Source organism: Stomoxys calcitrans, chromosome 2 (genome assembly GCF_963082655.1).
Source record: "Stomoxys calcitrans chromosome 2, idStoCalc2.1, whole genome shotgun sequence".
NCBI classification, from domain to species: Eukaryota; Metazoa; Arthropoda; class Insecta; order Diptera; family Muscidae; genus Stomoxys; species Stomoxys calcitrans.
The window spans coordinates 26,768,928-26,783,863 of record NC_081553.1 but is presented as its reverse complement, the minus strand read 5'-3'; the positions used below and the strand labels follow the sequence as shown (position 1 = coordinate 26,783,863).

Here is a 14,936-nt window from a genome sequence, read left to right as displayed (position 1 = left end):
AGTAAAACTATTTTTATTTTTGGTTTGATTTTGTAGTAAATTCAAATGTCAAAGGCTTAATAACACAGCTGTGATCTTTTCTAAAATCGTAAAAAAGATGTTCAAGTGTTGCCAATTTGGTTTTTTGCCATTTTCTTTACTATAAACAGAGTGTGGAGTTTGACAGCATTCCGTTTGAAAAGCTGAACAGAGTACTCAGCTTAAGTGTGGCCACTTGCAGAAATATCTTAATTGTGAATGGAGTAACAACATTAAAACCAAGATATATTTATTTACCAACAAAAAAATATAGAGTGCACTATCTGTCAAAATCAGTGATTAGTGCAACATTGATTTTATGTATGTAACTAGTTCGCGCCATTTTTCATTGTCTGTGTGTTATGGTTCTTAAATATAATAAAAACACACAACCAAAACTCGTCTCCAGATAGTGTACTTCTCGAGAAAAAATTGTACTCAGCTGTTTACGGTACACTACCTGGTAATTATGTTATAATTAACACCAATTTAATTTTAATCCAATGCTAAAATAAAACACAATATTTAAAATGCCAGGATTTTGTTTGCATTTGAACATCTGTCGTCAGGATTGCCATGAGACATGTTTTTTAAAATAAGCCACCGCAAAAGTCCTCTATATGAATGGAAAAATAAAATTAAAATCAATTATTTATAAATAATAAATTTTATTTATTGGGACCACACTTGAAAAAACACTTGGTGAAAAACATATCATGACAATCCTGACAACAGATGTTCGACATAATGGCGGGTACTACATTCGTTTTTGCAACATTTTTTCGTGATTACTTTTTTTAGCTAATAGATTTTGAAGCAAAAAAAACATGCTGATTTCTTTCGATAGGACATTCTCATTACTTATGAAAAATCTTCATAGAAGTATCATTCATTGTGAATATTGTAGTGTTCAAAAAAAGTAACCGTGAAAAAATTGTGTTTTCAACTGTGGAAAGGGAATGTAGTACCAGCCCTTACTTATGAAAAACTTTTCTTAAAAGTATTGTGTTTTCATTGAGATTTTTGTAGTGATTCAAAAAGGTAACCGCCAAAAATATGTGCTTTAAACTGTGAACAACGAACTTAGTACCAGCCTTAAGCCTGCAATGATAATTTATCCAGAACTTCGTTGTCCTGTACTATAAAGTACTAAAATAAAACACAGCTAAAAATCGATTACTCGATTTTCGATTCAATTGCTCGATTTTTTAACCCCTGAATGTCGAATTTTGTGAAAAGTCGTGTAATCGATTAATCAAACATCGACTTTTAGTTCCATATTTTGTTGGTTCTTTTGTTATTTTGGAGAATTTTCCTAATGTTTTAATTTTCCTTCTTTTCTATTTCACATAATTAATGTGAATTTCCTATCGATAAAGTGCTCTAAAGCGAAATTTATTCATCAACATGGATAACTCCGGTGGCCAAAAACAGCATTTGGCCCTACGTGTAGCCCTAGACACAATGAAAGATCGGTGTATTCTGCAACAAAAACGTCTAACAGAAGTTGAGGAAGAAAACCAAGAGTTACGGGAACATTTAACACACTATAAGCACACAGTTGGTGCTGCACCCGTTGGAATACCCGAAAATGTTCAACAACTACATTTGCAAGTATGTGAATTGCAACGTAAGAATGAGAAGCTAAATGCCCATATGGAAATGGTTTCTGCTGAGAACCGCAAACTATGGTCCAGACTTTCACAAATAGCCAAAGACCAGTCATCAAAGATAAACAAAGAAAACGATAACACATTAACGGCTTCAGATATAGATGCCTCAACTAGTAGCGGTGCTGCTGCTGCTGCTGCTACTGAGGCAAGTCCTCGCGGTGGAGTGAACAACCAAAATCTCATACGTTCCAAAACATTCACTTTAAAAACAGTGAATTCACCAAATCAAAATATGCGACAAAAACTTATACCTGCCGAGAATTGTGGTTCATCAGATATGCGTGATGTCAGTTTGGAAGATGGCATTGCATTGGAAGTCTACGATGATGGGGATGGCAATGCGCTGGAGTGTGCTAATAAACAACCAAATGATAATGCAGAGGCAATGGCCGAGGCAACTATGGCATTTGGCTATTTAAATGTGGACGAGGCAAATGCTTCAACACAGGAACAGGACTTCAATGCTGAAACTAAGAAATGCATTGAAGGTCTGGGAGTTATGCGTCGCGAAGCTATGAAACAGCAAAAGGAATTAAATGCCGTACTTGCTTTGTTGGAGAGCAGAATAGGTAAGTAATGTATGATACATATATACAAAACCATATAGTGAACCAAGTTAGTTACACATAAAAGCTGATTAGAACAAAGTGTTAAGTTGTGTAATTTAGATTTTTTTTTATAAATTTTGCGTATTATTTATTTTCTTTTGATTTTTCAGTATAGGGATGCCAGTTTAGAATCTTGTTTTATTTCCTGAATGGAATAATTGCTTCCTAATATTCATAGTGTCTGCTAAAAGGACACAGGAATGTGTTTCAATGGGCTTTTAAATATGTGTGTGGCAAAAAAGGATAGTTTAATGAGGTAGGAAGTGAAAAATTACATTATTAGTATTAACTTGGATTACTCATTTACTTTGAGGGTAGTCTTGCTTTGAGATTATTTCATATGACCAGTTCTTAAATATTAGAACGTGGCAAATCTACCATCTAACAGATAATCTTCTCGCCACAGATGTTGGAAAAGACTTAGCTACCATCTATTTGTTTGAAAAACAGAAGCACAGGTACTGGCAAGGGCAAATTTAGCAGTAATTTGGGTACAAGAGAGAAATATCCTTCTTAATATATTGGGTTGCCCAAAAAGTAATTGCGGATTTTTCATATAGTCGGCGTTGACAAATTTTTTCACAGCTTGTGACTCTGTAATTGCATTCTTTCTTCTGTCAGTTATCAGCTGTTACTTTTAGCTTGCTTTAGAAAAAAAGTTTAAAAAAAAGTATATTTGATTAAAGACCTATCTAGAAGAAGTCTTTTTTACGGAGAAAACACATTGACATATTTTTAGTCCATTACTACCTTTCAGGGGGGAGTAAAAATGGATTTTAAAATAAATCGAAAAATATTGTCTTTATATTAAAACTGTTTCTAAACCGACATCCCTAAAATGTGCAACAAGTTTATTTAATTATATTACATATTGTATTCTTGTATTGATAGGGTGAATCATTTTGATATATACAATTTTATTACTGTTATCTCAGTGGGGGATATTGGGGAATAACCGCACTTTTGCCACGAGATAATGTGTATTACATTAATTTCGTGCTCTATAGACCTCTCTTCACACATGTCTTTGACGCTAATGACAGCAGCTTAAAATTCTTGAGAAATCTTCACCCAAAACAGGCAGCATTCCTCACACACGAGCTTGATTGTTTTCATCGGAATCGTTTGTTGTTGTTGATATAACATCACCTAATCCTTAGCTAAGTTTCTGCAAAATGTTCAGAAATAAAAACTCTGTAACTCGGGTGAGTTGCGCCTAAAATTAACTGGTTGTAAGTTTATTTGGATTGCCTGAATACATAAACAGTGCGCGAGTGTCAATTCCAGCCCAACTTACTTTACTTTAATTGGCTATGACAGAATATTTGTTCCACTAGCCGAACGTAGAATAGCGCCTTGATCTTCTGCGCTCATTCTTAAATCTCTGACACCAAGTTTCGAGGTGTCTCCCACAACTTGATCCAGCCCATCTTGGTCGACTAAATTTGCCGGCCATCGTAGCGCAGACATTTGCATGTCTGCCTATGACGCTGAATGCCTGGGTTCCAATTCTCATCATCATCAGAAGAATTTTCAGCTGTGGTTATCCCCATCTAATATTAGCGACATTTGCAAGTTACCATGCCATGCAAAAATCTCTCCCCAAAGAGGCTATATTAACAGCTTAGTAGATATTAACATGGCTATTTTTGCTCCTGAGAAGTAGATGTCTATCGTTGTTCGTCCACCAAAACAGTGGCAGCTCTAAATATGCAATTTTATATTCAATCAAAAGGGTTACATTATCTGTACTCCAAGTTGTTGTTGTAGCAGTGTTTTGTACTCTGAAGCGGCAGCCCTTGCCGATGAAGGAATTCATCGGGTCAATCCGGTACGTACAACCGGCTGCCTTGGAATTGCTTTCAGAAAACGTCTTTAGGAACTTTTTACTCCTGACTTTAGCTCAAATTGAAGTGGTGGAGAAATGTGACACCATGTATTTTGGGATGGTTGGAATTCCCATATTCTGCAGCTGATATACTTCCGCTGTCCATGTAATCAACAATGTGGCTAAAGATTCGATTGTTGTGGATATCGTGGAATTTCATGAAGCAAAATATATGGCAATATCGATGAGGAAGACGTATCTGTCCATGGCATACGAGTACAGTACAGAAGCATGGTCCGCGACTGATCTCACTTTTAGCTCGAAAAAAAAAAAGAAATAATAAATTTGTAATACTTGCATATGGGGGTTGTAATCCCTAGGCCAGCATGGTGGCTAGGTCATTTCGATACATGAACGGATCGCTATGGTGGACGCCTAACATCCATCCCGGCACGGGATAGCTGTGAGCACCATACAGGCCGGGACATTGAGGTCCAATCTGTGTGGTGTTGATTGTTGTCACGAGAAGTTTAGCTGCGAGCTAACGGGCGCATCCAAAGGTTGAGCATAGTAGAATACTTCATACGGAGTTGGACAGTGTCGGAGAATTAACCTCACATTGGGGTACTGTTTCACTATGAGGGGCTTGGACATCAATTTCTAAATTCTGCAAACGGTCAACAAATAATTCCGTAGCTCAAGTTTCCGGAAACTTGATGGCCTCTCCTGCCTTCAGTAGAGTATACACAGTGCCCATTAACCTGACATCGGTAACTATAACAGTGTCTAAAGAGAAGTTGAGCACCAAGACCAGGTACTCGAACCTCGTTTCATCCAAATTTTTAAACATTACTGTATAATTTTTTTGGACCCTGTGCTGTGGTCCATAGAATGCTGCAGTTGACTTTGCTAACTACGTTTAGGCCACATAAGCTATCATAAGTAGCTCTTCGGGTCTGATCCTGAAGACTTCGCTTACATGTCGCTAGAGACATACCCCCATATTCCAATTCCCCTGGAATGTATGAGGTAGTTCCTAGTCACGCAAACTTGTCTGCTCTACAATTTCCTGGATATGTCTATGGCCCAGCATCCAGAACAGGTGAGTTCTGAACTGTTAAGCCATCTCGTTGAGAGATCTGCGATAGTCGGGGCGGTTTTTGAATTCAGAGATTTTCCTCAGATATTAAATGCTTGTCTGGCTGTCCGAGATGATATTTATGCCAGTCGTTGTCATGACATTATATCTTAGCCATTGCATCACTGCTTGATACACACTACTGTAGTCGGGTAATCTTCTCGATATGACCAGTCCCAGTTCTTCAGAGTACATCCTAAATCCTACCCGGTCGTCTGGTGTGGATCCATCCGCATAAAAGCCTATGTAACTTCCATCACCAGGAATATTGGAACGTTGAGCTCCAATCTGCGTGGCGTTCGTTGCTGTCACGACAAGCTTAGCTGCTGGCTGCCGGATGCGTCTACAGGTTGCGGATAGTGGGATGCTCCATCAGCGGTATCGAGCGGAGAATCTCAGTGTCTATGATGCTCAATATGACATGGCAGGTTATTGGCGCCTTTATATAGCCATACCCACTCCGAGTTTAACCCATTAAGGCAGAAGCAAAAATTTTTTTTTTTTTTTTTTTTTTGTGAAATTGAATTCCCTTCAAAATGGTTCAAAAGGCCAAATGAAAACTGATAAAAATATTTTCCAATAGTCAAAGTATTAAATACGTAAAAAATAGTTTTATGTCACTCATTGACTACTTAAAATAAGAAAAAATCTTTGGTGAAAAAGGTAAAAAAAAAATAACATTGGACCGGTGCCACCCGGCCTGTCCAATCGATATTGCAGTTGCAGCTTCTCTGAATGGAGCATTCCACTACCCGCAACATATGGAATCATCCGGCAGCTCCCAGCTAGGCTTCTCGAGATAATGAGAACACAGATTGGTGCTCCAAGTTACTGCCTGTTATCCCGTGCCGGAGATGCATTTTCTGACATTGATAAGCTAATATTTGGGGTGCTGCTATTGCCCATATTGTCGCATGGGAGATAATGAAGGGTTCACACTGCGCAGAAGGCGACAAGGACTTTGTTGTGAAAACAAAACAAACTGTTAGAACAACAACGCGGACTGCGTTGAAAAAACAACCTTCAACTCTGGCAATTAAATTACGAGATTCAAGCTCAGAGCAAGTCGGTCAAGGGTTCGACTTGGGCCAGAGAGTTTGGTCGTGACGACATAAAAAATGTCCATGTATAGTTGAGCAAATTTTGTAGATAAACAATCTTTTCATCATTTTTCTTTTCTCTCTCTCTCTCACTCTCTTGCAGCTCTCCAACCTTGTGCGGAATGTATGAAGAAAAGTCAAAAGCCTGAAATGGCTGACAAAAGCCTGGAGACTGATGAAAGTCTAACTGACTCCAAATATGTTAATACCCATCATATTGATTGCAACATCGAAGCTGCAAAGGTCTCCAATGGTCTTGGTGTATCCAGCACATCTTCTACAATGCAGCAGCAGCCGCAGCAGCAAATTTCCCAAAAAAATCATCTGAATATTTTGCAAGAGAAAATTCTAGCCGATGAAGCCAATAAAATGTGTCCCATGTGCGGTAAAGTTTACAATTGTGATGTAACATTTGAGTCGTTTTGCGAACATGTGGAAGAACACTTTCGCGATGACAGCATCGATCTGGTGCACAGTATGGATAATAATTTTGAGTTGATATCACACACAGTGGGCAACTTCTGACCCAATAAGCGAAATCGCATATATTTCTCATCGGATTTGTAGATTGTAGATAAATCAAAAATTTCCAAAAGAAATCTCTGAAGTGATTTAAATGTGACAAATTTTTTATTTTCAAAACTTTCTAAATATTGAAGAATTTGAATCTGGTTTTATTTTGCTTTGAAAAAATTTAAGAAGTGATCATTAGATCGACTGAAAACTAAACATCTATAACTTTGTTGTATGATATTTCATCTACTCGTTTTTTTGTTTTGTTGTCAATTGAAACTCAATAAACCATTACAAAAATAGAGGAAGGACGTAAGATAGGAGAATTGCTGAAAGTACACAGATAATGAAATAAGTTGTCTATCATCTGCCTTTGGTTTCTATATATCATATGTTATACTTAAAAAAAATACATACCTATAATTAAATATAATTGATACATATACTTTATTGCTATTATTATTATTATAATTACTAGTATTGTTAGTTATATCTACTGTAATGAGGAAATAAACATGATTTCACAAGATGGATATACAGACAATTTGGTTATAGTGCTTTATTTACTTTTGAATAAGAATTTATGGGTCAAATATGTATAGCAACTAACCTTCAGTTGAGTTGTTTTTTGAACTTCAGTTGCGTTGCCAAATTTTTTCAATTGATGCTGATGGCGGTGTTTTGGTTGTCTGGCAACGCAAATAAAGGGAAAACAGATGATCGAGCCATTAAATCTGGATTTAAAGAGCAGTGTAGATGGGGTTTAAGGCTTTGTCAAAGCAGAATGAGGAATGGAGGCCACCGTAGCGCAGTCTCCCCCGGTCTCCATATCTAGTTAGACCCGAACAATTTTTTTCCTCCGGTGGTATATCCAGCCATTGTATGTGTTACCTTTGGACCGATGATGAACCAATCTGTCCGCTGCATATAGTACAGGGGTATGGGCCGGGATTGATCTCAAATCGGGGTCGGACGAATCAAATTCGCAGCAGCATTTCCCAGCTCCGAAACAGAAAATAAACAAAGAATGAATATCGAATACTTGTTTTTGTTGTTAAAGCCACATTTTCATGTGGAGATGGTGATCCTCGTCAAGCGGAAACAGTTTGGCCATTGGTTATTTATTTTTATTATTTAATGGGCTATGACAGAACATTTGTTCCACTAGCCTAATGTATAATAGCTTTCCAAGCGCCTCGATCTACTGCGCTCATTCTAAAATCTCTGACACTTAGTTTCGAGGTGTCTCCCACCACTTGATCTTTTCATCGGGCTTTTAGTCTTCCCGAATTGCGTCTGCTACCGTGTTTGCCTTCAAAAAACTTCTTCGTTGGAGCTTCTTCATCCAACGCAGCCGTTGTATTTTTTGATGCGTGTTACTATGCAATCGTCGTCATACAGGTCATACAGCTCGTGGTTCATACGTCGCCTATATTCTCCATTAACGCAAACTGGTCCATATATTTTACGAAGAATCTTTCTCTCAAATACTCCAAGCACTGCCTCATCTGCTTGCTTTCAGAAGCACCCGTGCCTCAGAACCATATAACAACACGGGCAGTGGAGGCCACCGTAGCGCAGAGGTTAGCATGTCCGCCTATGACGCTGAATGTCTGGGTTCGAATCCTGGCGAGACCATCAGAAAAAATTTTCAGTGGTGGTTTTCCCCTCCTAATGATGACAACATTTGTGAGGTACTATGCCATGTAAAACTTCTCTCCAAAGAGGTGTCGCACTGCGGCACGCCGTTCGGACTCGGCTATAAAAAGGAGGCCCCTTATCATTGAGCTCAAACTTGAATCGGACTGCACTCATTGATTTGTGAGAAGTTTGCCCCTGTTCCTTAGTGGAATGTTCATGGGCAAAGTTTGCAGTTTGCAGTATCAGTGTCTTGTATAGTGTTATCTTCGTCTGTCGAGTGGTGGCCTTGTTTCTAAACTGCTTACTTAGTCCAAAGTAGCTTCTGATTGGTTATTTAAAGGCGCCAATAACTCGCCTTGTCATATCGAGCATCATACACTCAGTATTTATACAAGAGCCGGTGCCGCCCGGCCTTTCACTGGGACTCCGCTCGATACCGCTGATTGTCCGCGACTGCCGTTGCAGCTGCTCAGTATGAAACATTCCACTATCCGCAGACTGTGGGCGCGCCCGGTGGCTCGCAGCTAAGCTTCTCGTGATAGCGATGAATGAATTGAATCTCAAAGTCCCAGCCTGTGCGGTGCTCTCAGCTATCCCGTGCCGAGATCGAATACTTTTGAGTGGGGGTTGCCAACCCTGGCCAGTGTGGCATACCGATCGCTGTGGGAACGAGAGATATTTTGTTAGTTTCCCTCTTCGTGGTAGAGTCTATTTTACCAGCTCTTTTCTTCGCTAAAAAAAGTATGTTCTGACCATTAAGTGTATGTATTTAATTTGTTTTATTCTGTTTTTGTAAACACTTTTGTTAATTAATTTATTTAATAATAATAATAATGGTAATAGTAATAATTTTTAAGAATATTGTATATAATGTATGCATGTATAGATTTTTATTTTGTATTTTTTTTGTTAATTTTTAATATTACACAAAGTAATTATCAATTAATATTAGTTTTGTTTAAAATAATTTCTGCATTCGTAAATATGTAAATGTGTCTGTGATTTAATATCGTATTTTTTTACGCATGCCTATGGTGTAAGGCTGATGTAGACCATCTAACCCAAAAAAGTGTCTCTTTTTAATATATAAAATATTTTTGAAAAACTTAGGAGATTTTTTGTATAAAACGAAAATTTTCAAAATTTTTGATTTATTTTGAGTTTTCCTAAAAGAAGATAAATAAAATGAAAAAATATACATAACTTGTTGGTTGTTAGAGTTAAATAATAAATAACGTTTTTCGAAAAGTTGCAAAGAAAAATAATAATTTTGTTTACAGATAGATTAGTTAAATAAAAACTGTGTTAAAAATTTCTTTGTTGTTTTCGAGTTTTTTTGCCTTCCATTCTAAGCACAGATGAAACATTTTATCATTAACTTCTAAACAAAATTAAAATCATCTAAAAGATGGCGTTGCCGTGTTCAAAACTCATTTCACTGGACAACAATTACAGCTACAACTACGGCAAAGTCTCCAACATTTGTTGAAAAAACGCTTCACTGTGCCCCACCGCATTCAGTCGGTGTTAACGCCTGCATTCATGAGTCGTATGAAGTTGTAAAAAGCATTCTCTCTTTGGGTCAGCTCATCCGTTCGTTCATTTGCCGAGCGTACACGAACACTGCTCGATGAAATTCCAAAAAATTGTTTAGGTATAAGGTTGGGCTCGACAGCTTTAAACTCCCAGCCAAGGTGATGTTCACAGATTTTACAGACGATTATATGCCACTGGTAGCTGTTAAAAGAAAAAAAAAATTCGTTAAAAAATGGTACATATCTTCTTAAATATAAACATGTCAAGCGTGCTAAGTTCGGTTGGGCCGAATCTAATATACCCTCATGGATCCCATTTGTCGAGTTCTTTTCCCGGTATCTCTTTCCAGGCAAACATATGATAAACGAAAAGAATTGCTATGATATTGGAGCTATAATATCAAGTTATCGTCCGATCCGGACCATAATTGAACTGAATGTTGGAGACCATAGTAGAAGTTGTGTCAGCCAATTCGAATAAAAATTGCGCCCCCTAAAGGGCTCAAGAAGTAAAATAAGGAGATCGGTTTATATGGAAGCTATAGGCTATAGTCCGATTCAGACCATTGACACGTATGTTGAAGTACATGAGAGAAGTCGTTGTACAAAATTACAGCCAAATCGGATAATAATTGCGTCCTCTAGATGTTCAAGAAGTCAAGATCCCAGATCGGTTTATATGGCAGCTATATTAGGTTATGGACCAATTAAAATCATATTTGGCGCAATTGTTGGAAGTCATAACAAAACACTTCTTGTTAAATTTCAGCCAAATCGGATAATAATTGCGCTCTCTAGTGGCTCGAGAAGTCAAGATTCAAGATCGGTTTATATGGCAGCTATATCAGGTTATGGACCGATTTAAACCATACTTGAAGTGAGAGGTCATAACAAAACACCTAATGCAAAATTAAAAAAAAAAAAAATTCTTTGATTTTTTATTGTAGCAAATAAAAAAAATTTCCCCTAAGCGCTACTAGTTTAGAGCTGCTAAATCAACCAATTGGCCTACTGTGGATCGGTTCTATGAACCAGATCAAGCTATGGAGCTCTTTGATGAAATTGCTTAAAGCGCTGGGTTATGACCTTATCATGATTACCCTTCAATATGACGTTCCCAGGGCGATCGGTCTATGGACTGGAACGACCTTGCTCACTTTGCAGCTTGACGAAGATTGCTGTCTTAACATACGAAAATGTGGCTATAACGACGAGAATAGCTACTTCTACATACAAATGGAGCTACAATACAAAAACAAATTCCCTATTACCAAAAATATTGCATTTTTGGCTTATATTGCTTGAATGGTATTATGTTCTGTGCATTTTTGTACCAATCCTAAGTCGTGATTTTCTGATGAGTGGTAATATCTCGTGATTTTCTCGTAAGTCGTGATTCACGCTCACGCAAGAAGAATTCTAATTCAGAATCACGTGATTAGATTTGGATATCACTCATATCGAAGTCATACCCTTAACATGATCGTTTCGTTTTCCATTTCACGTTCCACCACAGTCATTCTAATGCATTAAACATCTTAATCTATCAGCTAAGTACATATGGATTTCTTTTGAAATGACTCACCCTGGAAACCAACTGAATTCTGTTGAGGGTGATCCATTATATCGAATATTTTGACGATTGACTTGATACACGGTATTAGTTTCGTGTATAAAACCAGCTGGCAAAGACAAAACAAAGAAAAAGTTTGATTAAAAACATTGACTTAACCAACATTAGTATTAATGTGCTTACCTGAATTACAATACTGAGATTGTACTCCATGTTTAGACATTGCAAATAGTTCACGGCAATTTGCGATATGGGTACCACAGCTGCGGCAACTAAAGACGGCTTCCTATAAATAAAAGGTTAGTATTATAATACATTCTGATCAAAATATAAGGTGGTGGCAACATACCTCCTTAAATGTGCTTGCAATAAGCTTTAGACGCGTGTTTACGGTATTTGCCAGAAATACCGATTTTAACATCTTTTCCGGCAAATGTAAGTTACGTACTAGCCAGTATGACAACTGCGTTGGATCATTGGGCATTGTATTGATTTTGTGTTGGGCCAGCTGTGTACGAGCCTTTTCAATAATTGTGCTCATATTGTGAGCTTCATACACATGTACCGGCCAAGGCGTGGATGCGGCTTGAAAACGTCTATAAGCTTTTTGCATTGAGGCGTTATCACGGAAACGGTTCATTGAGCCCATATTCATTTTCTTTAGGGGCTCCGGCAGATATATGTCAGGTAGAATTTTAACAAAACCAGTACATTTCATACGAGGATGAGAAGTTATATATTCTATAGGACTAAATATAGAAAATTGTATTATGTTATGAACTCTACAAAATTCCAAACCCTCCATGACCATCCTCATACTTACACCGTCATATCATTCATGTTAGTAACAAATCTCTGCAAGGCTCTGGACTTAATCAAAGTATTACCCCGATGATCAGTTCCCAGCTCATAAATTTGACAAGTCACTCCATACAATTCGTTTTTTGCTCCCTCTGTTGTACTATTATTGGATAGGGAGGGAAAACATAGGCCAAATTGTATGCCATTTTGCTCATCAGGATCACCCTCAATAATTGTTGTTGAACTATCCACCATGAAAGGCACAACTTCGCCGGGGAATAAAACATGCTCGTGTAAAAATAAACGTAACTTGATATATTGTCCGGCATCTAAATAATTTACGCCAGAAACTCTATTCATATTTGGACCCAAGTACGAATGTTCAGCTGGAAGGTCTGTGTCAAAGCGTACCGCATTTTCATTCATTTCTTCCTCCTGTCCTATGGACATATTGTCCTCTTCGGCATTATTTTCCCCATCCTCACTTTGATCTTGTTCAGGAGGTTGTTGTTCATAGGCCGCTTCCATTTCGGCATTGGCTTCACCCTCAGGGTTTTCCTCGTCTGCTGTGTTCATTCCTAATCGTATGAGACGTCTTCGACGATTATTTAATATGAACAGTATGCGCCGGAAACGTTGCATCAGCATATTTCGTGGTAGTATTTCAGATGGACCAAAGTTGGCTTCTGTTTCAGCCATGCTGCGCCTCGTCTGGGCAATCATATTACGTATGACTACAAACTGGTTGCTGAATTCTCTTAGATTAGGATTTTCAATAATGGCTGATTCATCATCGCCTTCCGACCATGAGTCTAAATCGGCTTCAACTTCCTCCTCTTCCTCTACTTCTGGAGCGGGAAAAAGTTGTAAAACATTTTCAGCGACATCTTCCTCACTTTGTGAGCTTTCATCGACATTATTCCCATCAATTGCTGGCGCATCCCCATTACTGTCATCGTTCGTGGGTAAAGAGACACGTCTTACTAAAACACGAGGATAGTTTGGATCTATACCAGCATCCTCAATTTGTTGTTGTTGATCTCCCTCGTTTTCATTTTGCGATAAAATTAAAAAATCATGAATTGAGTCCATAGAATTGTCTCCACCATCACCAGTTCCTTGCATGGGTTCTTGGGTGTTATTCTCAGGATTGGAAGCTTGATTATCAGAATTTAGTGAGAGACGACGAACTAAGACTATTGGATAGTTAGGATCAATGCCAGCTTCCACGATCTGATTTTGTTGTTCTTCCCCATTATCATTAACAAGCATTGGGGTTGCTCTGCCGATTTCATTTTGAACAAGTGAAGAGGAGCTGTTTTGTGATGCTGGAGTTGAGAGTTGTAAACGACTCTGCTGCTGCTCCTGTGTACATGAAGCAGCCGAGTTCGCTGAATCTTCAATCACATTTCCAGTTGCTTCACTACTGTGGAGGAGAACATTTGCCTGTGATTGCTGCTGCCCTGCAATTTCGCTGCTACCAGCTGAGTTATTATCCATAGTTACCTCCATGACCACCCCACCATTGACATTGTCTTTTGCGATGCCAACAACCATGTTCTCATGATTATCACCGGTCGCTGAAGGCAGGGAGAGGCGTCTTACTAATACCCGAGGATAGTCAGGATTTATACCATGTTCTTCAATCAACAAATTGTCCTCTTCTTCAGTGGATTGAACTCCATTTCTTGCTACTACAACCGCAACACCTCCCTCTCTTCCCCCGACACTTCCAACATCTTGCAAAGCTTGTGAAGAACGTATGTTGGTATCTTAAAAATAACAAATTGCGATCATTTTAATGGAATTAGGCAAACGATTTTGATGCTTACCATCGCTTGGTTCCGCTTGCTCATCGATATCCATATTTCAAGCAAAAATAGTTTAATATATATCTAGTTTACAGTGTATTAATTTCTGAGGAATTTGGACGAGATTTTGAGACTTTTCTCTTGTTTATCTTTATTCGTCGCAACAGAGTTGCCAATACAAAACCTTTCCCCACAATCCAAAAAAAAATAATTCCCCAACATAGCAAATTAGGGGGAAAAACAAGAAAAAACATTTCAAGTCTATATTTGAGTTCCTAGGATCCATTTTAAGTAGGTTTACAAAATATTTTCAACATAGGGATGCAGTTTTGGAGGAATCGCAATATGTTTTACAGACTTTCTTATATAAATTATATATAGATAAATAATTTAAAATTCGCACATAGACTGGTTGGTGGCGCTTGTGAATATTGATAATCCAAGAACATGCCGCAAGCAGAATTCTGCTCTCAATGGCATGAAGTTTGCGTCGTTTGCATTTTCTAGTTTCCATAAAGGAATATATGACTTAATGCACGTATGTATATAGGGTTTCGACAGTCGTAGCTTCCATTGTGTGTATCTTTTTTCTATTATTTTTGTAGTAAATTATTTTTTTTTTTTTTAATTTTTCGGCAGATCTGCTTGCTTTGAAGAAAAATAAAATAATTAACGACACTTATAAGCTTGACTTTTG

General features: G+C 37.9%; 2 protein-coding genes across 2 annotated transcripts; one reads left to right on the top strand and one right to left on the bottom strand.

Annotated features, from left to right (window-relative positions):
* The first annotated feature begins 1,277 nt into the window (after positions 1 to 1,277).
* Positions 1,278 to 7,422, top strand: LOC106080462 (protein spindle-F). Its single transcript, XM_013241848.2, has 2 exons — positions 1,278 to 2,260; positions 6,469 to 7,422. Exons 1-2 carry the CDS (start codon positions 1,426 to 1,428, stop codon positions 6,888 to 6,890), a joined length of 1,257 nt encoding a protein of 418 aa, XP_013097302.2. The 5' UTR covers positions 1,278 to 1,425; the 3' UTR covers positions 6,891 to 7,422.
* Positions 7,423 to 9,370: 1,948 nt separating this feature from the next.
* Positions 9,371 to 14,408, bottom strand: LOC106080501 (protein cereblon). The gene is made up of 6 exons (XM_013241891.2): positions 14,261 to 14,408; positions 12,451 to 14,200; positions 11,977 to 12,376; positions 11,811 to 11,913; positions 11,640 to 11,736; positions 9,371 to 10,256 (listed from the first exon to the last, which is right to left on the bottom strand). The coding sequence occupies exons 1-6, from the start codon at positions 14,292 to 14,294 to the stop codon at positions 10,037 to 10,039; spliced, it is 2,604 nt and encodes an 867-aa protein (XP_013097345.2). The 5' UTR covers positions 14,295 to 14,408; the 3' UTR covers positions 9,371 to 10,036.
* Between the last annotated feature and the right edge of the window lie 528 nt (positions 14,409 to 14,936).

Coding starts and splice junctions, on each gene's coding strand:
- LOC106080462 (XM_013241848.2), top strand. CDS start 1,426: ATGGATAACTCCGGTGGCCAAAAACAGCATTTGGCCCTACGTGTAGCC. Junction 2,261..6,468: donor TTTGTTGGAGAGCAGAATAG/GTAAGTAATGTA, acceptor ACTCTCTTGCAG/CTCTCCAACCTTGTGCGGAA.
- LOC106080501 (XM_013241891.2), bottom strand. CDS start 14,294: ATGGATATCGATGAGCAAGCGGAACCAAGCGATG. Junction 12,377..12,450: donor AACATGAATGATATGACGGT/GTAAGTATGAGG, acceptor TTCTATATTTAG/TCCTATAGAATATATAACTT. Junction 11,737..11,810: donor ATCTCAGTATTGTAATTCAG/GTAAGCACATTA, acceptor TGTCTTTGCCAG/CTGGTTTTATACACGAAACT.